A 25187-nucleotide genomic window follows, 5' to 3' on the forward strand; every position below is an offset into this window, starting at 1 on the left:
TCAACAAAGGGCAGAAATTGAAGTAAGTCCAATGATGAGAAAGAGGCATGAGAAGCTATTGACGGGACAACTTTGTGATGTTACAGTTGGGAATTGGTTTAAATGAGTGGTCTGATCCCCAAACCATGCTTTCTTGATCGTCACCTCCGTCTCCTTGAGTTACATTTAAGACTGCTCTTGAAATGTCGGGTATGAAAGGTGACCCTTTCGGAAAGACCTGTGAATTTGACAAGGAAACAACATGAAATGAAACCATTCTACATGTAAGTATGTGTTAGCATTTCAAGTACCAAACTAAATGGATGGTCTAAATAGATGATTTGACCATCAATGTCTTCGATGCATCTCGTTTGCACCATGATACAGTGGAACATTGTTGCTTCGAATTATTGCTCAGATACATGTGTATCTGTATATATGAGGAATGCTCACATCCACCACAGTGGATGGTGAATTACCATATTTGTGTATGTGTAGAGAGACTTACAAAACCAAGCCCTGCTGTTGGATGAATCGGTACAACCATTGTTCGTTTATCACAGTACTTTGAGAGGAAGAGCATAATGTAAGGGACCTCATGGAAAATAGCACTAACACCACCATTTTGACTTCCTTTATTTAGGGCCTCTACGAGCTCTTCTGGAGTGCGGTAGGCCCTAATCTTGGATTTATTGAACTTCATCTCTTTCAGTAGGTCGAGCACGAATGAGGTCCGTTGATAACCCACATAGTCCCCATTCTTTAATAGTTCTGCAACATTGGTGACTGTGGATCGGAGTCTTTCAACGGTTAGCATAGATGTCAAGCTTGCAGTGTAACTTTTTTTTTTTGCTAGCTTGTTAGTACACCCCACTGTGAGTTCACACTTCACTGTTAGCCACCCCCACTAGGGATCGATACCAAGACCCCAGTGTTGAAACGAGGTATCTTTCACTCAGTCTACCACTTGATCTATGGATCAGGGTGTAGCTTGCAGTGTAACTTGACGTCAGGATCAACACCACGAAAAACCATACGATCAACACAAATCTAGACAGGTTGCTAACCACTCTCTCCCCTGCAACAGTCAAAGGGATTCACTTTAAGAGACTGAGTACGCTTAAGAGGACTTAGTGGACCGTTTAGAAAATCAACAATCTGGTGATAAATGGAAATAGGTTAGTTATCTAGCAACCAATCTGTATACACATTGCACACCCATGTATTAGATCCAAACCCTTGCTCTGTCAGGCCATATGCTAAATTCAAGCTGGTCAGAGATACTAGTCACATGTGTGGATACTAGATAATAGATTTTAGAACCTGGTATTCTCTTAGTAGATGTCAAGAGGTACAAGTGTAATTTACGCAACTGTTTGCAAAGACGATCGTTGAGAATGAGAACCACATGGTCATGCCAAGTTGTTCAGAAGGTGGGCCTCTGATCTTGTGGTTTATACTGTATTCTAGCACTCACACCACGAAGCCAGTGAAGAAAAAGAAGGCCCCACTTATCAGCCAAAGGTCCCTATTGAGGGGCTTTAGGAAAATCTAAATGTTTTTACTGTCATCTTTCGTTGGTGCTACCATGGACACCCCTGACTCTGTGTACGGCAACGAAAAATCGACGAACAAAGAGCGATTGGCTATGATTGTTATATCTCCCACCCCGGCATCATATTTCTATCATTTTTCAAATACAACAAAACCCACAAATGAGAACATGGATCGTAATTTTTCTTAATTTACAGTGCGTTCAGAAAATCTCCATTGGCTGCAATGGACTTCCACTCAAATTTTCATTTGGCTCATTTCATCTACCATGAGAAATGAGCCAATGTTAATTTTAGGCCATTTTGAGAGGGAAATGTCATTTTACTTAAAGAAGAATGCATTTTCTGCACTTCTCAAATGTCACACACTGTTAAACATCATGTGAGGTCAGTATGGCATTAGCCAGAAGTTTGTTTCGAGTGGTATCAAGAACACATTTAAAAACATAATGGTAATCCAACGAACCTTGAGATAAACCTGATGAACCAGGTCGTTGTAAGTCCCAGCCATGTGCCCATCTGGGCCTTCAAAGGGAATGAGTTCGTAAGGGAAAGTGTATGGTAAAGTCTCCACCACTGCTTTGAACACATCTAGGCAAAATCCAGTGACAATTGCCATGTTTGTGTGAGGATCTCGTTCCACCTTCACAAACTCACAGAACCCTTGTTTCACAGGGACACCAAATCTCAACTTCTTCTCACTTGTAGGTATCATCCATCCCTTTGGCACAGACGTTGATTCTCTTGGCCAAAATACAGGTGCAAGATCATCCTTGGAAGCTGAGTACATTTTCTTGGGACCTGTGTTCAAGTTCAAATTCCGTGAAATTCCATAAGTTGGAGTCCAAATTCCGATCTCTCCCACCTTTCCCCATCACATTAACTATTTGGAAGGCCGACAGCTGCAATTTCCCATTGACGAGGTGAAAATCACTGCTCAAGCCATGGAATTCTGTGTTTAAGATGGCATTGAGAAGTTTTGGACCTGCCTGAGAAACACCCAGAGTCTCCAATTCTGTTGAATTTTCACTGGTTTTTGGTTTTTTAAAGTGATACTTCACAGTCCCAACTCTCTCTGCCACCATTGCCAGTGCCCAAACTGTATCATATGCCCATAAACCAAAAATACTTAGTTCAACTCTTTCTACATCGGGATTCTCTTGGCGGAACTTTCTCTTCCATCTGACTGTGAAATCATCAAGCTCTTTGGACTTTTGCCAGATATGGTTTCAGGCCCAAGACCCCTTGCATTGAATCGATGACTGAAGAGTTCATCAAATCCAAGAGGTCCGTTAGCATGTCTGTAATAATCCACACATAACCTGTACTCATCATCCCTGCCTCTTTTGCCTTTGGGAAGAAGCGGATTGCAAGAGAAGATGAGATGTGCGCAATGAATACTCTTGTTTGCATGGTCATCAACTTGTAGAGCTCCCTGAGTATCTGATCATCAGTTACTTGTAGCGGAATGACGCTCTTAAATGAGACTTGAGTATTGATATCCTGGAAGGCGTCGGTGAGATAAGGAACGACTCCAGTTCCGTAATCAGTGTCTTCATTGACGAGAACGATTTCCCTCCATTCAAAAGCTTGAACAATGGCCGCGATTGCCTTCACTTGGGAGGAGTCATTCTGTGCTGTTCGGATAAAATAAGGAGTTCGAGAGGAAGAAAGTGAAGAGCTCGTCACAGAGAAAGAAATAATGGGCACTTGCATTTTCACTCCGACTTCGGCCACAAAGTCAGCTGCTTCTAATTTTTGCGGGCCTATGATGGCCTGAACCTATGTTTTTTAACAAGTCCAGAGCTACACAAAAGAATGATGTTAATCGCTTAGTCATCACCAAAAGAGATGCAGAGTTTGTGGATCATCTGTTTATGCAATGTATCTTTCTTAAGCGATTTGGGAACGTTTCATCAACCTATCCCAAAATGAACTTTTCCTTCTTATTTTGCACAGGACAATGGACCACATTTTCTCCACATAATTTAAGGAATACTTTCAATTTTTAATGTTTATTGTGACTTAAATTACAGTAGAACTATAATAGTTTTGAGTATCTTCTTTTCCTGATTTAAGATTGTGAAATTAGTAAGTCCTGTTATTCACCATCGTCCCTTGGGCATGGTAGGGTGATGAAATCCTTCCTAATCTTCACAATTCTTCTGCTTTGAGACTATGTGATTGGTAAATCTTGGTGTTTGTCATTGTCTCATGGGCATAGTTTGGTGATAAAATCTCTGTCAATTATCATAGTTCTTCTTCATTGAGAATTAGGTCAATGGAAGTTTAGACTTGGTTTTATTAATATATTTTTCAATTAGATAGGATAGAACTCAAATTCTAATTGTGTTACTTGAATCAAGTAAGAGGGCTCCCTGATTACTACAAGTGAATCCTTGGCACCCTAGTTCCCACCTTTAAATTATTAGTTTTAATTATTCTATTCACAATTACTCTCTCAAATACTTCAGAATTAGTTTCACTTCTTCTAGTTCTACTTTTAGTTAATTTCATAAACCTACAAGTTGCAGTCCCTATGGATTCAACCTCTATCTTACCGAAATTATTACTACATCGTGACCCTACACTTGGGGTTGTGAATAGTATGTGTTGTATCCACACTGTCCATCCATTTGGAGAGATCATTTTAAGGTATGATCAAAAGAATGAGGTAGATCCAATGCTGGAGTGGGCCCCACCATAGAAAACGGCGAGGAGAGTGACATCCACCGTTGAAGCCATCTTAAGGTCCACTGTGATTTTAATTTGAGATTCAACTTGTTCATAAGTTAACACAGACATTAAAGAAGTGGAAACACAAATATCAGCTTGATCGAAAACTTTTGTGGCCCTTAGAAGTTTTTAATAGTGAGCATACTCTCTGCACTATTTTCTGTGGTGGGGTCTGCTCGAGTTTTAGATCTGATTCATTATTTATCTTATGCCCTAAAATGATCTATCAAAATGGATGGATGGTGTGGATACAAAACAAACATCATGGTGGGACCGACATAACTAGGTTATGTCACTTTAGTAGCGAGTCTCGCTACCCAACTTGTGCGCTGAATCCTCAAATGGAAACTTAAATAAAAATTACAGTGGACCTTAAGTTAACACAGACATTAAAGAAGGGAAAACACAAATATCAGATTGATCAAAAACTTCTGTGACCCGTAGAAGTTCTTAATGGTGGGCGTGACTATCTCCACTGTTTTTTGTGATCATGGGCTCCACTCAAGTTTTGGATCTGATTCATGCTTTGGCTTGTCCTTTAAAATGATCTCTCCAAAGGGATGGAGAGTGTGGATACAAAACATACATCATGGTCAGACCCACATAACTAGGTGATGCCACTTTAGTAGCTAGTCAGGCTACTCAACCCGTGCGCTAAATCCCCAAATGGAAGGAAGCGTATTGCGTGGTGAGTAACTCAGCTTAGCGTACTGAGTAAACTCTGTGGGGTCTATCATGATTTATGTATTTTATCCGCTCTGTCCATCAATTTTAGTAGATAATTTTAGGGCTTGAGACCAAAAATGAAGCATATACAATGTTCAAATGGACCACATTGTAGGAAACAGTTGAATTGAACATTTACTCTTGAAAATTTTTGGGGGCTACAAAAGTTTTGGATCAAGCTGTATATTTGTGTTTTCCCTTCATCCATGTCTGTATGATCTTATGAACAGGTTGGATGACAAATAAACATCATTGTGGGGCCTAGCAAGGTTTCAACAGTGGAAATCATTATCCTGGCTGTTTACTGTGGTATGATCCACTTGATATTTGGATATACTTCAATTTTGGGCTCAACCCTTAAATTAGATGGGAAAATGGATGGACGGCATGGATAGACCACATACATACAAGGTGGGCCCAACTGAGTTTACTCAGTACAATAAGAGAGTACTGAGTATTTCCGAAACCGTCTAATGCCGTTAGACTTTTCCTTCGATGTAATTTATTATTATTTTTTTTAATATATTAAAAAAGAACTGGGGATGTGGCGTTTGCGGTGACATGGATCAATAATAAAGGTGAATCAGCTGCTTGTTGTTTCCACGAAACAGAGGATCCGCACTCTTTTTCCTATGGTATGGTTGACCTGATAGTTGGATCTACTTCATTTTCCTTTTCAGAATAACATCCTAAAATGATCTGAAAAAAACATATAAATGGCATGGATAAAGAATTCATTAATCACGGTGAGCCCGAGGGTAATTAACATCCTAAAATGATCTGAAAAAAACATATAAATGGCATGGATAAAGAATTCATTAATCACGGTGAGCCCGAGGGTAATGACCGCACCGTCTTGGGTGTGTTGGGTGTCTCACCTAATCTGCTCCCATTAAAAACGGCAGTCACAGGAACCCCCCGTCTCCTCGAAACTGAAAGTCCGCACTCCATCATTTAATTTCTTTTGATCGGTCGCTAAAATACAAAACTCGACAGCCGTTCTATATTGACATGTTGTTCAAAGTCCTCGTTTAAACAGCCTTTCAGCTTGTGTTCTATGGTCCACCACCATTTAAAAAACGGCCGTTTACATGGACTCTACACGTGACATGCAGATATAAAATTATAATTATTCAAGTTGTCTTCCACAATGTGGATCGAGCATAGCCCAAAAATCACACTGACCCACGGCCTTAAATATCTGAATTTGGATTTGGCAACAATTTGTTTCTAACCGTCCATTCAATAGCAACCAAATGGTTGGTTGGGATTGTTGGGATTTTGTGACCTCTTATGCATCATCCACGGTGGGTCCTGTGATCTGGATGGTGTGGATGGATGCACGCACTTGCAAGGCATATGATGAATGAGTCAACCATCTAGAAAAAGGCCTCGAAAACCTATGTCAGCCTATAAATGGAGTCATTGATTGAATATACTCTAGAGAGTTGAATGTGAATGAAAGCTTTTCTTCCTCAAATAATTAGCGTATTTCCGATCTGTCTTTCCGTCTTTGTTGACTTCTAGAGCTCCACATGAAGCACCAAATCTATCTCTTCTTCTCTTTCTTCTCCATCTTTTGTGCTTTGAGCCTATGCCATGGATCTGCGGTGGCCCAAATCAATGGTCCTGGAAATGCCACAGTGCCGGTCCATGTCGGGGTAGTTCTTGATTTGGAATCATGGGTTGGAAAGATGAGTATGAGTTGCATTTTCATGGCGGTCTCCGATTTCTACGCCACCCATAGTTATTACACCACAAGGCTTGTTCTCCATACGAGAGACTCGAAGAATGACACCGTTGCAGCTGCGTCTGCAGGTATGTCACACGAGTTAACAAACTGGTAGAAATGAAGAATCTCAGAGTTGGGATGTGTTTGGATCCACAAGAGAAACGAATTGCGGATGTTTAATATAACCAACGGGAAATAACAAAAGTAGCGATGTTTTGTAGTATTTATTGCTTTATTTTAAAAAGGTTTTTAAGAAATAAATGGTGTTTCAAATCCAAATTCTCCCTTGTTTCTCTTTTAAAAAGACTTTTTTTTTTTTTTAGTGGGACTCTCTTACCTTACATCGGAAATGATCTAATTAGAGAATCTCATGGATATACGAGACGTGGATTGTATAAGGCTTGGGCTGTAAACGAGGAATGGATCGGTTGGACCATACCTTTATAATGCATGAGCTGATTCGATCTGAACCAGATTGTTCACACCCCAAGTGCAGGGTTGTGATGTAGTAATAAACTCGGTAAGACCGAGGTCGAATCCACAGGGACTGATACCTGTACGTTATCTGAAACCAAGTAGAACTAGAACTAGACTAAGATGTGATCTAACCAAATAGAATTTTAAGGAATAATTGTGAAATAATTATCTAAAACTTAAGGAATTCAGAAAAGGGAAACTAGGGATTCAGAGGATCCACTTGTAGGGATCAGGGAGATCTTTTGCCTACATCAGGAATCATGGAAATTAAATTGAATTTCCTCTGATATAACTTTAAAGGGATGAAAGGTATTTGAATCAGAATAGATTCCATCATCAAACCATGCCCAGGAGACAGAGCAAATAACAGAATTAAACTAATCACCAACCAATCAGATGATTATGAAGGTTAGGAAGGGTACCGACATCCAACCATGCCCAGGAGACGATGGCGAACATCAGGGCTTCCTGACATTATAATCAAAATAAGAGAAGAGGAATATTCAAAGCTATTGCAAGCCCATTGTAATTTCAGTCACAACATGCCATTAAAAACTAAAAATATTCCCATAAAATCAAATCAAAAATCTCTTCAATCTAATCAAAAGGCACAAGCAATATCTCTCCCATCAGGCTACAAGCTTCACCTCTTAGCCCTAGCTAAGAGGTTTAGCCGGTCATGGATGGGCTGGAAAAAATAAACAAATTAAAATACAAATAAGAAGAAAAGAAAACAAGAAGGAAAAGAAACCTCTGCCTTTGCCTCCACCGTCTCAAATCCTCCCGTTCAAGCCTCTGCTCTAGCACACATGCCAGCAGCCAGAACCCAGCACCGTCAATCGTGCACTCCTCCTTCTTTTCTTCTTTTATTTTTTTCTTCCTTTCCTCCTCACGCTGCCCAAACCCAAGACCGAGCACAGCAACCGACCTCCTCAGCAGCAATGGTACGTTCAGCAGCAGCCTACCGCAAAACCAGACTTCTGCTCCCCTCTCTCCGTTTTTCCGTCGTTTCCTCCTCTTTTATTTTCCACCTCCCGTAGCTCTCTCCGAATCCTCTCCTCTTTTATTTTCCACCTCCCGTAGCTCTCTCCGAATCCTCTCCTTCCTGGAACTGTCGCCCCTCTTTTCCTCATATAGAGTAGGAGGTTGTGCGAAAGGACGGAGTCCGCGGACGACTCGGCTGCGGAGACACCCTTTACGCACAGCAGCTAGTTCGGAGTCTTCCCCTTTTTTTCTTCTTTGCTTTCCTTCCAAAAGGACAACGTCCTCTGGGAGCTTTCGAGCAGACCTTCATGATGAACGGTTCAGATCGTCCGTCCGATCGGCCCCGCGAGCGCACAATCTGCCGCAAAAACCGGATGGCGTCCGGTCGCGAAACAGAGCCCGCGTATCGTCACGCTGTGACGATGGTGAGGTCCACATAATTTCCCCTTTTCAAAATCCATGCCGTCCACCGGATTCTACTCACAAAACCGTTCGGATATGGTCGGTTTTGGATCGACGCTGAAGCGGCCCACCTGATTTTTCATATCACCGTTCAACCTGAGTTTTGACGGTCAAAATCCGCTACACGCTGCTTCCTAGAAAAATTCCACCTAGGTGAGGTTAATAACCCTCCTCTGTACACAATGGATGGTCCAGATTGATAATTTTGATGATGAATGGGCCCCACTGTACAGAACCGACGGACGGCGCAAGGATGCTGCGTCCGTTTTTTATTTGGAGAAGGAGATGTCGGTCAGCGTGCACTGACCGACTTTGAGGATGTTTGGTGCACGCCCGGTGCACCTACATTCCTTGCACTTGCACTGCATGTACAGGTCCCACAGAGATGTTTGTGAGAAATCCGCTCCGTCTATCCGTTTGGTCAGCTCATTTAAACAGTCGAGACCAAAAATGGAGAGTATCCAGATATCGGGTGGGCCCCACTTAAGGATTTAAGGGGCTGATCTATCGGTTTGGCCACTTCCACGGTGATCTAATGGCTGAAATTTTACGTGTACGGTTTATTTATGGTCCTCAAGCCAAGTGTGAAGTTTCGAACTGATCAGATGGTGGGAACCCTATGATCTTGCATTCTGGACACTTTTCAGGCCACTTGAGCTTCGATTCCTCGATTTCCGCGGACCCCTGGTGTATAATTTCGTCGCTCATGGTCTTCTAGAGTCCGTCCCATGCTTTAGTGTCATCAGATCGGTAAATCCATGCTTTTTAGTGTCCTTTCCCAGTCCAAGCTCATGAAGACGCCCTGCATCACAAATTCAATTAAATTAAGCTATTAAACGGTGTCATGCTTGTAAATCCATGCAATAAATGGGTCTGATATGCAATATTTGACCCTCAACACAGATCCGGGTCTATGTGTGGACTAAGAGTATAATTCACCTTTTGGTTTTGCGTAAAATTGAACCAGATAAGTGTACCTTTTGGTTTGCTAAAATTGAAACCAGATAAGTGTTTGTTCAACGGACCTAACCCAACACCTAATCATTAATCCGTTTTAAAACAATATAAAATCAAGTTTTCTCTATATATTTCAAATCATGTCTCTGAATTTTCTACAACTGAGTTCTCTGCGGAATTAACTGTATCCTAATTAAGGCCAACTATTCAAGATTCTTGTTGCACTTGGGATGAAGTCTAAGGAGAGTAGGTTTGGTTTCAAGCCTAGTGACTCAGTCACACCTTGACTCAAACAAATAAATCATCTTTTCATTACTTTATTTTTTATTTTATTTTCTATTTTATTAAATATTATCTATTGTTTCCAACACATATATTCTAACAATTATAGTGAGGAATTAACCCACCAATTTTTTTGATGTTGTAATCTAGTTGGTCCTACTCTTCCTCTTGCTAGCCCGTCACGCACTTGTAAAACAGGGAGACACTAGGGGCGCCGGTTGTAGCCAGGGACCCTCCGATGCCTAAGTCAGGGTAGGCACACAATGAGCATAATTGGGTTGGGGTAGTTGTACATATACCCTTGCTCTTCAATAGGGCCTTTATTTATAAACCATTTGGATCACTTGCATGTTGTAGTGAATCTGCTAGATAGACCCATATCGTAGAATGGATCTCTCCCCGGATATATCACGCCTCGCTTGGCGTGATCTTCAACTGAGATCTCGGTGGGCAATCTCGTCCACACACGGTGGGGATCCTCCCTTGATACTTTCTACCCCAAGGTAGTAGTCGGTCTCTGAGGCCGAAGTCGTTGGTCAGGTCAATCTCCAAGGCCGAGGTTGTGGGTCAAAGCCAAACTTGAAGGCTAATGGCCGAGGCCATCCTTCGAGGACGAAAGTCGACGAAGTCGACCTCCAGGGTCAATGGTCGATGCGAGGCCTTAGCTCGGCGGCCGAGGTTAGTGCTTGTGGTCGCCACTAGATTGGTAGCAGAGGTCGGGGTCGACTCTTGAGGTCGAGCTGGCACTCCGATCCTTTTATGGGGAGTCTTCCGACAATCTCTCCGTTATATTCCAGGTGTCTGGTCAGTCCAATTTTACCTATAACAAATTTCAATTATACTTTCTTTTAATTCTAATTTTTAAGCAAATGGCTTGTCTACGCGCCACTTAAAAATGAGTTTCATCTTATTTAATTTCATTATAATTATTTATTAGAGATTTTTTTTTTTCGTTTTGGCTAAGGATTAAAAATAGTCTTTATTTTAATTAATTAATTTATTTATTGGAGAAAGGTGGGAGCACACCGTCACAGAATTGTTCTCACCGACGGTGTGAGATGCTTTGCATCTAAGCTTGTTGAGAAGGTTTTTATTTCACTCTTCAGTACCAAATGCTCCATGGAGAAGCCACATCTTCCAACAGGCATTCCACAAGAATTCTGGAGTCTCTCTCAGTAATGAATGCTCTAGTTAGATGATAATTATGTGCGTACAACATCAAGCCCGCCTAATGCGTTAGCCCACCATGAGGATTACCTTATGTAAAAACCAGCCCCATCTACTGGTTAAGCAAACCAGTACTTATATATCAGTGGCTATAAATTATTTTCTATGGTATGGTTCACTAATGAAAGGATGGGGTTTATTTTTGCACAAGGTAATCCTCATAGCGGGGCAATCTGTTGGGTGGGGTGGATACTGAAGGTTTATGAGTGTCAATTCAAAAGAAAGGTAAAAGCCCAACTGAACGTGTTCATGAACAAAATAGCTAGATTGTGACCATCTGAATCGTGGGACTCATCATGGGTGAAGCAAGATAAAAAAATCACTGACCAGATGATTTTAACCATTCAAATTGTTTATTAAATGTGGGATGGTGCCACCATATCACTTTAATCCATTATTTTATTGGCCACACATCAGATCATAGTCCTAACTTGTTTTTCCCTGCCATCATGCAGCACTTGACTTGCTAAATAATGTAGGAGTGCAAGCAATCATCGGACCGCAGAAGTCCACCCAAGCCCATTTCATGGTGGATCTTGGAAGTAAAGCTCATGTGCCCATCCTTTCATTCTCCGCTGTCAGCTCTTCTCTCTCTCCCATCAGAACTCCATATTTCATCCGGACAGCACAGAATGACTCCTCACAAGTGAAAGCGATTGCAGCCATCATTCGATCCTTCAGATGGAGGTCGGTCATCCTTATTTACGAAGACACTGATTATGGAAATGGACTTGTTCCATATCTTGTCGATGCCTTTGAAGAGACCGACACACGGATCTCTTATAGGAGTGTGATTCCTCTTTCAGCTCCCAACAATCAAATCACTGGAGAGCTTTACAAGTTGATGACAATGCAAACGAGAGTATTCATCGTCCACATGTCATATTCACTTGCCTCCCGCTTCTTTTTGAAGGTGAATGAGTTTGGAATGATGGGCGAAGGTTACATATGGATTATAACGGATGGTTTAACAAATCTTCTTGATTCCTTGGATTCTTCAGTCATTGATTCAATGCAAGGTGTTTTGGGTGTAAAACAGTATGTTGATAAAACAAAAGAGATGGGTGATTTCATGGTTAGATGGAGAAAGAATTTCATCCAGATGAATCCCAATTTTGATAGAGCAGCGCTTAGTATTTTAGGCATTCGAGCATATGATACAGTGTGGGCACTTGCAATTGCCGCAGAGAGAGTTGGGGCGGAGAAATCCTACTTCCAAAAGCCAGAAATTGGAAAAAATTCAACGGAACTGGTGGGAGTCTCTCAAACGGGTCCGAAACTTCTCTGCGCCATCAAAAAGATGAAATTCAAAGGATTGGGCTGTGAATTCCATTTAGTGGATGGCGAGTTACCATCCTCGGCCTTCCAGATAGTCAATGTTATTGGAAAAGGGGAGAGGAAGGTTGGATTTTGGACTCCAGACCATGGGATTTCACGGGTCTTGAACATGAATCTTGAGAAGATTTATTCAACCAACATGGCGGATTTTGGTCCGATCATCTGGCCAGGAGATACGTTCATGACACCAAAGGGATGGGTGATACCAACGAGTGGGAAAAAGCTAAGAATTGGCGTTCCTATAAAACTAAGGTTCACCGAATTCTTGAAGGTGAAGAAGGATTCTATCACAAATGCAACCACTGTTACTGGATACTGCATCGATGTATTCAAATCAGTAATGGAGGCACTTCCATATGCTGTCCCTTACGAGTTCATTCCCTACCAAAAAGCTGATGGACGGAGGGCTGGCAGCTATGCCGATCTTATTTACCAAGTATATCTACAGGTTAGGTTTTTAGCCTTCATACTAGTTATATTATGAATTAAAATATTTTTTCTGAACCATTTTTTGTTCGTTTAGCTTTGAAAAAGTACCCATTTGGAAATGTAAACCATAAGTAGAATAAATTCCTGCTTTCGTGACCCAGGAAAAGGTTAGAAACAGTTTCCAATTGAAAACCAATTTCAGATTTTGTGCCATCTTTTGATTCCTGCATAGATTCTGACTTAAAAATTACTGCAGGGAAGAGACTGATACAATAATCAGAAAGACCACCCCTTTAAAGCCTAGTTTCCGAATTTTAGTAAACACTTGAAAAGCATAATTTGCCAAAAATAGAAAGTCTAGATAAACCTTACTAGAATATTTTTGGACTAAGTACGAGCAACTTTTAAAAAGATGTAAATTTCTAGAACTCATAAAAAAGAGTAAAATTTTCCTAAAAGTTGTAGTATTGGACTGAGGTATTTGTTTTTTTATGGAAGGGATGAATTCAACTGCCAATACAAGCCAATTGACCCTGAGAGTATCATTACATAAAAATCGATAAGTCATACATTTCATGACAATGTCTTAGTCAAAAGTCACGGCTCATTTACGATCTACAGTTTGGATGACAATTTCTCCCTATCTGGAATGAATTTCTTCGAACTGAATGCACTTAGAGCCTAATTATGTCATGGCCTACGTAGAAATGGGCATAGATATGACATACTACTTCTGCTTCCGTTTGAGCTTCTTTTTCTCTATCCATGCTAAGAATATACATTTGTGCGACGCTCTACATTAGTCCTCACCACTTGGAAAGAATTCATCATTATTCATCGAACTTGGCTCATGATACTTGTACATGTTTACCACATCGTAAGTATGTGAGTTTTTCATGCCCTAGAAAAGATCAGCAACATAGCCATTATCATTAATTTTCTTAAGGATAAGAACAATGTCGATCTTCTTATTCCTCAACTTATTATGTCCCAGTCGGAAACCTTCCCTTGCACAGGTGAACTAGTACATTATCACCCGCTTCAAATACCTTCTAACATTGATATTTATTAGCCTATTCCTTATACTTACTGTTCGAATCTTGAAATGTTTTAGGTGTTAACAGGGCTGGCAGAACATAAGGCTCATGCTCTCCCCACTAGACTCATATGGATTAGTTTCTCCACTTCTCCTTATAAGATCTCACATTCTTTCAAATTCATTCAATAATGTGGCAGATTAGGTAGGTTTGCCCTTAGGACAATATCAATGTGGTGTTGTATATCCCATATATGGGGCAACCTACCATGAAGTTTATCGGGTATAATCCACTTAAACTCTTGAGCTCTTACAACAATGGTTTCACCTTCTATAGGATGTTCGTGGTCCTACTTCTTTTTTCTTTTCAAAAAATGCATTAATCTCTCCCAAAATCTCAGATTCTTTGACAAAATCCCATATAATTACAAAAGACTATCCCTCAACTTTAGAAGTCTTGAATTCGCTCATTGTTCTTCGTTCTCACAGGGGTAAGTATAATCTTTATACCATCTTTAATAAAAATAAAATATTATCCCAACCTTTATACATGGCATTAACATCGTACTGCCATGGTCGACTAAATAACTTATGATAAACTTCCATATCGACCAGGTCACAAATTACTTCATCCTTATAATATTTACCATTGGATAAGGGAATACAACGTCTTTTAGTTACCTCCGTTTTACTAACCTTCTTAATCCATCCAATTATGTATGAAAAAGGCATGCTTTTCTGTCTTTAGTTCAAACTTTCCACCGATATTCTCAATACTCCTCCCATCTATGATCATATCACAAACCTTTTTGCTCACGGTGCATCTCATTCAAAAAATATTATGACGCTACAGATCTATCTCTTCCTTTAGCGTGTACAATAGCCTCCTCATGATGAGAGTGGTGGCATGCGGTTCACCATTATCAAGTGATGGCTTGTGATTCAAATAAGGGAGGAGAGTTGCGTTAAATTGGTAGTAGGCATTAAACTTGTACCATAGCTGTGAATATGATACAATATAACATTCCAAATGTAGAATGGTGGAAGATTCTTGTAGCTAACTCCAGTAAATTGGATAAGGCTTAAATGATCATATGATGAGTAAGAGAAGTAATTTATTTATTTATTTTTTACTGCAAGTTCAAGGCTGTTGGCACAATCAGTAGAGTTTCCCATTGGCTCATTGAGATTGGTGCTCACCTCCCAGACGTTGACACCTCTGTGTGGAAAGGGCATGTCCTCCGGGCTTTCGGTTCGGCTTTGTACTCTCCCCCTCCAGCTGACATGGCTCTGGTCGTTAGATAGTTAAGACCAACTGGGAGTTGGATAAAGCTAAATGTCGACGGCTCTGTGAGGGGTAATCCAAGAGTTGGAGGTGGGGGAGGCGTCTACCGCGACTGCTTAGGGAATCTGATCTTTGCCTTCATTATCGCTATGGTCAAGTCTCCAATATGATAGCGGAAGCCCGAGCCATGGTTGATGGTCTCATGTTCTACATGGATATGGGGATATCCTCAATCATAGTCGAGACGAACTACCGCATTCTCTTCGAAGCAGCCTCCAATCCCTCCTTTTCCTGCGGCTGGAAGCTATGGTATCACATTGGAACCATCCATTAGCTGAATTAATCTTCATACCCAATGCACAAATGTCTCTAATCTTTACTCTTACTCGGGTGGTAGACTCTCAGGAGTTTCAACACCAGGTCAAGGGTTCAAGTATCCAAAGGTGGTGAAATCCCACTATGGCGTGAGTATGTGGTGGTGTGTGTGTGTGAGGGTTTAAATAAAATAAAATAATTTTTTTTAAAAAAAAAAACATTGGAACCATCCATCAGCTCACTCAGTCCCTCAATCTTAGATTTTGCCACACCTTCCAGGAGGAAAGTTTTGTGGTGGATGGCTTTGCCAACATTGCCTACAGCGACGCCCTCGATAAGCTTTATCTCAGCTCCACAGCCCTTCCCAGGCATGTTAAAGGGGTGGGGCAGATAAGGCATCGCAAGACCAGGAAAGGTGTGGGGGTAATCCCACCCTTCTGGACCATCCTTCCCACCCTCCTCCCTCCTCCGTGTATTGCCTTTTTGCTAGCTAATCTGACCAACCTCCCCTTGTTGTCCTTGTGCTGCTGCTGATCCCCGTCGGCTCCCTGCCCAACCCGCATTCTCTTCAGCCTTGTTTTTTTGTTTTTTCGTATATGATAGGCAGGGCCTAATATCTTTTTGGTCATCTGGACCCGCCCGAATGATTGTACAAATCGCTTATCTTGATCAAATGCTAGTGACAGGTGTCCACCTTTATTTTATTTTATTTTATTATTATTTTTTAAGAGTAAATTTTTCTCAAAAGAAAAAGAGTAGTTTCTAAAAATAATGGGAAGATACTCATGCGGGCATCAAATTGATCTTTCTTTCCAATATAATGCAAAAGCCTCATTAGAAAAAAATAAATAAATAATAATAATAATAATAATAATAATAATAATAAATAAATAAATAAATAAATAAAAATTTATGAATTTTGAAACTTTTACTTGGAGTGTACATGCAAATTGGGTAGCTTCCAAGACTACCATATTATTTCAATTTTTTTTAAAATATAAAGAGAGTGAAACATTAAACCCTAACCTTAATATCTGGAAGCGGATTGGTTGGTGTACCACACACTAGCTATATAACTAGTGTATTGACATCAGCAAGTTCCGTGGGTCCCATCATGAGGTATGTGTTATATCCAAACTGTTCATCCATTTTGCAAGCTCGTTGTAAGTCTTGAAATGAAAAGTAAGACAAATATAACAATCAAGTGAACCACACTGCAAAAAGTAGTGGAGGATTGAACGTCTGCCATTGAAACCCTTTCGAGGTTCCCAGAAGTTTAGGATCAACATGAAATTTTTTTTTCCTCTTCATCCAAGTCTTTGTGACCTTATGAAAAGATTGGATGGAAAATAAACGTTATGGTGGGCCATACAAAATTTTTAATGGTGAAAATCATTATCTTGGCTGCTATTTGTGGTGTGGTCCAGTTAATCTTTGGATATGTTTCAGTTTTTGGATAGTACTCTGAAATGAATGGTGCGGATATAATAAATACATCATTGTGGGGTTCATATGACTTTGATCTCCTTTGAACCGTTCATACAACTTGGAGCTTGAGAAGCGTCCGTGCTCATCTTCGCACCAAACGTACCTACATCAGTTATATAGCTGGTGTGTGGTACACCAGTCAATCCGCTTCCCTAATATATTCTCAAGTATCATGGATGCGGATTTCCTGCGAAAGCCTTTCGCAGGAAGTTCTGCACAAGGATGCTGGGTGGAGCGGACAAGAGAAAAAATTGAAGTAGATCCAAAACTCAAGTACGTCACACAAGAGGAAACAGTGGGAAAAGAAATACATACTGTTGAAACCTTCCTAGGCTCCACTTTGATGTTTATATGCCATTGAAACAGTTTATAAGGTCATTAACACTGGGATGAAGTGAAAATATAAAAAATTTAGCCTGAAACAAGGTTTTATGGCCATAAGAATGTCCCAACGATTTTTACTGAATCCCCACAGTTTCCTCTCGTGTGGCCCAATTGAGTTTTGGATCCACCTAACTTTTGAATCTCTTACTAAAATGAGCTCCCCAAACAGATCAACGGAGTAGATTTCCCACAAATTAATGTTGTTGGGCCACCCAACATCCTTGCACAGGAACTTTCTGCAAAAGGCATTTGTATCATGGTATTAGCCGGAAGCGAATTTCCTGCTAACGGCTTTTGCAGGAAGTTCCTGCACAAGGATTTTGGGTGGGGCCCACTATGTTACTTGTGAGATATTCAACCCGTCCGTTCGTTTTTCAATCACATTTTAAGATACGCAACAAAAAATTAGGAAGATTCAAAACTTAACTAGGCCATACAAGATGAAACCGTGGGAAAAGGAATTCCTCCCATTAAAACCTTCTTAAGCTCCACCTTAATGTTTATATGCCATACAAACCGTTTATTAGGTCATTTTTAGTGGGATGAATTGAAAAAACTAAAAACTTAGACCGATACAAACCTTTTGTGGCCATATAAATATTTCAACGGTGGTCACAAAATCCCTTATGTTTCCTCCTGTGTGGACCATTTTTGTTTTGGATCCACTTTATTTTCGGTAAAATATCCTAAAATGTGACTGAAAAATGGATGGACGGGTTGAATTTCTCACAAACAGCATAGTGGGCCCCACCTGGAATCCTTGCGCCGCGTCCGTATTAGCCATGAAATCGGATTGCATACTGAGTTACTCAGTAGGCTTTTATCGTACCGAGTAAACTCAGTTGGGCCCACTGTGAATGTATGTGGTTTATCCGCACCGTCCATCCATTAGCCACCACGATGCTCTCTCTCTCTCTCTCTCTCTCTCTCTCTCTCTCTCTCTCTAGCCTGAGATCCAACAGTTTCTTGCCACCCGCCTGCCGCCCATCTAAACTAATAGCAACAAGCCGCTAGCCACTAACAATAGGATTTTTTCTTAATAACAAAACTATTCAAGTATATTATTCACAAGAAAGGATGGCACATACAAAGGCAACATTCAGGCAGCCCGGAGACGGTCAAAATCCCTCCAGGCCGCCTATCATATCATTCTACTAGTAACTCCTCTATCTGATGTGACCCAGACCCAAGCTATACAAAAAGAGAGGCCCCTGAACCGCTCAAGGGAAATCTATCTCTGCCTGAAAGCCTCTGGAACATTGAGATTCGTTGCCTATTCTGGCCAGAGCATCCACTACCCCCATTTACTTCCCAAGGAGCATAACTAATCTGAATCTCAATTCCTCTTTGCACAGAGCAAATACAGTTCCACCAGCCTCTTTATTAAAATAGATATTCCAAATGGTATAAAAGGGTGCAGTAGCACTGCTGTGACAATACAACAAGTACAATGCCTTGTCACCCTGCAAGGGGAACTCATCACCATGGTTTGTGTTACACCCCTCTTCCGTGATTTTTCGTGGCTGAAAATGACTGCAGCCCGCTTGTAGGTGACCAGTTCTCTTTGCAAATAGAATGTGCATTTTTTTTTTTCCTTTTTTCTTACAGATGGGTCATGCATTGGCAGAAATTCGATGCAATGGTAGCGGATACGACAATCACAGCCAACCGATCTTTATACGTAGATTTTACATTACCGTACACCGAATCAGGCGTGGCAATGGTAGTTCCAATAAAAGATGATGAGAGTAAGAAAGCGTGGATTTTCTTGAAGCCTTTGACGGTGGATCTTTGGCTGACTAGCGGGGTTTTCTTTATCTTTACTGGCTTTGTGGTGTGGATCCTTGAACATCGGTTAAATGATGAATTTAGGGGCCCACCTTCCCAGCAACTTGGCATGATCTTCTGGTTCTCCTTCTCTACGCTCGTCTTTGCACACAGCTCAGTATTTCGCCTTCCATTTCTCTATATATCTTTTAGGGTCGTATGAGACTCGCAATGGGCCAGGCAGCTCACCTGACCCACTAAGCATGACCTGGCTTTGGACGGGCGTGTCTTCGGTAATGGATCCTCCCATCCAAGGAGTTGGGTAAGATTCCTGACTGTGGGGCCCACTGTGATGTATGTATCTTATATCCATGCCATCCATCCGTTTTGAAAACTTATCTTATAGAATGATTCAAAAAAGAAGCAGATCAAAATCTGCAGAGATAGACCATAACACAGATAACACTTGTAATTGACTGTTAAAAACTTCTCATGGGCTACAAAAGTTTTGGATCAAGATGATATTTGTGTGGTTTCTTCATCTGGATCTTTGTGACCTTATTAACATGTTGGATGACAAATAAACATTTCAGTAGTCCCCATGAAGTTTTTAATGGTGGTGATTCAATCATTACTATTTCCTGTGGTATGTTCCACCTAAGATTTGGATTTGCTTCATTTTTGGGATAATGCCCTTAAACGAGCTTTCAAAATGAATCGAAATGGTGTGAATGTAAGGCACATACATGAAAATGGCCTTTGTAGTCAGGGATCCACGGACCTTAGTATTTACGGGGATCCACCCAAGCTGCGCCGGTTTCACACTGGCTTGGACCTAGTAGCTTGTCCTGTTGGCTGGGTTTGTGCGTGAGCTGAGCTAGCCTACCTTCACATGTACATGTGTCACATCCCTATCAATCTTTGGGTAAGGCCCAGCATGACTTCAAATGTACATGTGTCACATCATGCAAATATGTCATTCCATTCCTTGGTTAGGCAAGTCATGCATCTTGAACATGGACTATTGGTTTTCATTCCACTAAATTAATATTTCTTTATACATGTGGGCTATGGATGGATTAGAAACATTATGGGAAGAGTGTTTCATCAACTTTCAGGTCTGGCTGGGGATAGGCCAACCTGGATTTGACTAGGCATGTCTTTTTCATAAATGAGACCTATAGAAAACTGACGTAGGGATGAACGTGACGAGGATAACTACTTCGAATCCACGGAGCTTCTCTGGACTCCTCACAGAGACTTCTCGAATCTACGAGGAAAGAAAGCAGAAAACAGAAATAAATTCTAAGAAATTCGAAATTGATTAATTGATAAATAAAAACGAGTTCACAACCCTTTAAATAGGGGTACCAAACAATGGGAAAGAAATCAGAATCAAACTACAACTCAAACTCTTAGAATCCGCGACTTACTATAAATAGTAAACTTACTATTTATAGATGGTCGTGATGTCTACTAGTGCACAAGGTTTTCGGCCAAAAATAGTAAGTGTCCTATATGGCTTCACCAAACCGTTCTCCTAATTATTCTAAGCTCTTTTCACGTTGGGCGCAACTCTTAAAGCCCGACGGATAAAGAGTTATAATCAAACTAAAATTTTTTATTTATAGTAAAAACAAAATTAAAATAGGGAAACGACCATTGATCCAGGGGTTTTTCGTAATTTCGGGCTGCGCAACCCGGTAGCCGGGTTGGTTGGCTAAAGTAGCTCGTTCTACCCCAAAATCATATATTTTACGTCAGGTAACTCATTCCGGATTGCGAGATACGCCTGATTTAAGGTCCGACGGTCCAGATCACTTCTGTCGTCGACCGGGCCTTTTCTGCTCCATCTTGGCCATGAAACTGTCAGCAACCTGCTCTACATCAAAAACATATTTGAAAGTTGTTGGGATGTATTTGATCAAGTTCTATCTCAAATAATGATACATGGCCCAATCAAATTCTGTTTGGTAACTAGAAAATTTGAGCTTAGGCCAGCCTGGGCTTTAACCAAACTGATTTTTTGGAGCACGCCACTGCTATCCCTAGCTATGGAAATCCTTAACAACATTTTTTTTTTAAACCGATCGAGTGTAATAAAAAGCTGGACCTAGAGACATTGGTAGGCCCCATATAAACTTTCTGTTGGCATCCTCTATCCATTGTTCCCCATGGCGTGGCCCACCTGAATTAATATATTAGTCCGATTTTAACTCCAGAGCCTTAAACCTTGAGGCCAAAGTGATCGACGGGGTTAATGTCCCAGATGCAACTCAGTGGGCTCATGAGCTCGGTTGGTCCACGAGCAGGATCCAACAGGAGCAGGACCCTCGTACCAACTACATTTACAAGTAAACGATTATTCCTTAATTGACCAACATTCCATCTCATAAAGCATGTCTAGTCTTACAGCTATCCTATAAAAATTTTTCTATTTTTACTTCAGTTTGATTGATACACCGTAGTCACATAAAGCTTTAGAACTTTAGAGACACAATTTCATTTTCTTCCACTATACTTGAATTCTATGAGCTGCATCTTTTTTCTTTTCTTTGTTTTTTTTGAGCAGCATCCTTCTCCATCTCTTGGCTCTCATGAATCCATGGCCCCACCAGTACAAACTAAATGCTCTAATGGTGTTGTCCAAACTTTTGGCCACTAAAGAAAATTACATGACCTTACCGTAGTGCATTTCAACATTTATATATGGGCATATATAGACATAGGTCCAAGAAAAGAAAAGAAAATTAACAAACAGTTCCAATGGTTGCAGAGGAGAAGCTGGTCAATAACTTGTCTAGATTTGTGGTGATCATATGGGTGTTTGTGGTGCTGATACTTACATCTAGTTACACGGCCAGCTTAACTTCAATGCTGACGGTTCAACAGCTTCAGCCAACCGTCACTGACATCACTGACCTAAAAAAGAACGGGGACTACGTGGGCCATCAAAAGGGGCCATTCATGACACAGTTCATGAAGCACTTTGATTTTGACGAATCTAAGCTCAAGCCCTACACGACTCCTGAAGAATATGCCGAGGCGTTGTCGAAAGATGGCAGTAATGGTGGCGTTTCTGCTGTTTTTGACGAGATCCCTTACCTGAAACTCTTCCTTGCAAAGTACTGCGATAAGTACACCATGGTCGGCCCAACCTACAAAACAGGAGGATTTGGCTTTGTGAGCTCTCTCTCTCTCTCTCTCTCTCTCTCTCTCTCTCTCTCTCTCTCTCTCTCCACCGCGCCCCACCCCCCACACACACACACGAAATCTTGTACGTTCTGCACATACCACTGGACTAGCCTAACTAGACCAGATATCGGAATCAGAGTGATGTTGAGCGGGTCGCAGATACTTTCATGGCAAAGATTGGCAAAGATGGACCAGAGAAGGCCCAATCAGCGGTACTGGAAATGATCTGGACTGTCGGAACCTTAAATCAGTCATATCTTGCAAACCAGGATAAGTTTTTTAACATATTATATATGATTTTGGGGGTAAGAGGACTTACTTAAGCCAACCAACCTGCTATGTTGGGTTGCCCATGCCAGATTTGCAAGATTCAATCAGATCGACTGTCAAACGTCCCATTTAGTTTCCGTTTTACTATAATGGTAAGTTTTAGTTCAAGTATAGCTTTTGATGCTTTGAGTTATAGAAGTTGTGCCCAACATGAAAATGGCTTAGAAAAGTTAGGAGAATAACATGGTTGAGCCAAATTGGATACTTACTATTTTTAGCCAAAAACAATGAAGTCTAATAGGAATAGAGGTTGTCTATAAATAGTAAGTCACGTTTTTATGGTGTTTGATTTGGAGTCCAACAGTCACCTGGAGATCGACAGTTGAAAGCGGCAATAAGCAACCGCATCCATAAGTCATCTTGCAACTGGTTAGATGTACATGTAGGGTAATGGATAATTCACATTGGTGCGAACCCAAATGACAGTTTGGATCACATTCACAAGTGTCACTATTAGCATTCAACATGTTATAATCATTTTAAACTTCATCTCGCTTTTACAGGTCTTCTCCAAAGGTTCCCCGCTGGTCACAGATGTTTCCAGGGCAATCTTGAATGTAACAGAAGGCGATACAATGGCAGCAATCGAGCGAAAATGGTTCGGCCATCAGACCACTTGTCCAGATCAATCGACCACCATCGCTTCAAATAGTCTTACGCTTGCTAGCTTCCGTGGCCTTTTCCTCATTGCCGGCATTGCTTCCACATCTGCTCTCGTAATCTTCTTGGTTTCCTTCCTTCTTGAGCATAAGCATGTCTTGATTGCCGATGATTCCAACAGCTCCATTTGGAAAGTACTCATTGCCTTGGCACGGTGGTTTGATCAGAAAGAACTCTCCGCGCGTACCCTTAGGAGGACGGACCATAATAATGGACTTGTGGTGAGCACTACTCCTGTTCAGGCATCGCCCGCTTCGCAGTGGCCATTGAGCAATTCCAACTGTACAAGTGGAAGATTTGATCCACAAGAAGATGAAGAGATATCCTCTATAGTTTTTGCCTTTCCAAATCCTAGTGCTTCGTCCTCGGCAGAGATGGCTGATGCAAATGTCTATCCTCAGCAATCCTCGGCAGAGATGACCAATGTAAATGTCTATCCTAGGCAATCCACTGATTAGCATCTAACTAAATTTTTAATTTTGATTTGTAAAATTAATATATTTAAGGAAAAATTAGGGTCAAAATCACGGCTACGAACTTGCATTCTACCAAACCCTCTTTACTTATAGATAATGAAAACGGGCGTGGGCGAAAGCCGAATAAAGCCCCATTATGAATACAACCTAAACTCAACATTCTCCCCCAAGCTAGGGCATACACATCGCGCGTGTCCAATTTGAGTACAATACTGGCTAAATGAGATGACGACATGGCCTTGAGTCGAAGAAAGAAGACTTGTAATAAGATTTTTCCAAATGAAATGACAATCTATATCGATATGTTTTTTATGTAGAGCGGGTCGCGGACAATTACATAGCTAAGATGGATCAGAAAAGGTCCGGTCGACGACAGAAGTGATCCAGACCATCAAACCTTAAATCGGGCGTATCTTGCAATCTGGAATGAGTTATCTAACGTAAAATGTATGATTTTGGGGTAGAACGAGCTACTGAAGCCAACCAACCCAGCTACGCGGGATTGCGCAGCCCGGAATTGTGAAAAACCCCTGTATCGACGGTCGTTTTCCTATTTTAATTTCATTTTTACTATAAATAGTAAGTTTTAGTTGATTATAACTCTTCATCCGTCGGGCTTTAGGAGTTGCGCCCAACGTGAAAAGAGCTTAGAATAATTAGGAGGACGGTTTGGTGAAGCCAAATAGGACACTTACTATTTTTGGCCGAAAACCTTGCGCACTAGTAGACATCACGACCGTCTATAAATAGTAAGTTTACTATTTATAGTAAGTCGCGGATTCTAGGAGTTTGAGTTGTAGTTTGATTCTAATTTCTTTCCCATTACTTGGTACCCCTATTTAATGGGTTGTGAACTCGTTTTTAGTCATCAATTAATCAATTTCGAATTTATTAGAATTTATTTCTATGTTCTGCTTTCTTTCCTCGTGGATTTGAGAAGTTTCTGTGAGGAGTCCAGAGAAGCTCCATGGATTCGGAGTAATTATCCTCATCACGTTCATCCCTGCATCAGTTTGGTGTGCTCATTAAATGCAGGATTAGAAGCAATGCGGATTGTTTATTTATTATCATAGAAAAAAAGAAATTCAATACGGAGATCTCAAAAAAGGGAATGAAATCAGAGAACCTCATACATAGCCTGTCTCATGGATTGATATTCTGCTTCAGCAGAAAAAAAAAAAAAAAAAGCAAAATAAGATTACTTCCAACAAAGGTACAATATCCATAAGTTGAGCAACAATTACTTTTGAAGTTGAAAACCTTCGTATGATAAAACATTTTATGTATCAGTTCCGGTAGAAAATTCACTTGATAAATCATTGCTCTAATCAAATTTAAGTTATAAACAAGTCTCTAAGCAAACCCAGTG

At 40.8% G+C, this 25187-nt stretch overlaps 1 protein-coding gene and 1 pseudogene across 1 annotated transcript; one reads left to right on the forward strand and one right to left on the reverse strand.

Moving 5' to 3' along the window:
• LOC131256425 (glutamate receptor 2.2-like) lies at positions 1-5945 on the reverse strand (annotated as a pseudogene).
• Positions 5946-6529: 584 nt separating this feature from the next.
• On the forward strand, positions 6530-23880 carry LOC131256426 (glutamate receptor 2.7-like). Its single transcript, XM_058257327.1, has 5 exons — positions 6530-6812; positions 11571-12901; positions 19018-19335; positions 21939-22340; positions 23186-23880. The coding sequence occupies exons 1-5, from the start codon at positions 6530-6532 to the stop codon at positions 23798-23800; spliced, it is 2949 nt and encodes a 982-aa protein (XP_058113310.1). The 3' UTR covers positions 23801-23880.
• Positions 23881-25187: the final 1307 nt, after the last annotated feature.

Source organism: Magnolia sinica, chromosome 9, assembly GCF_029962835.1.
Source record: "Magnolia sinica isolate HGM2019 chromosome 9, MsV1, whole genome shotgun sequence".
Classification (NCBI taxonomy): Eukaryota; Viridiplantae; Streptophyta; class Magnoliopsida; order Magnoliales; family Magnoliaceae; genus Magnolia; species Magnolia sinica.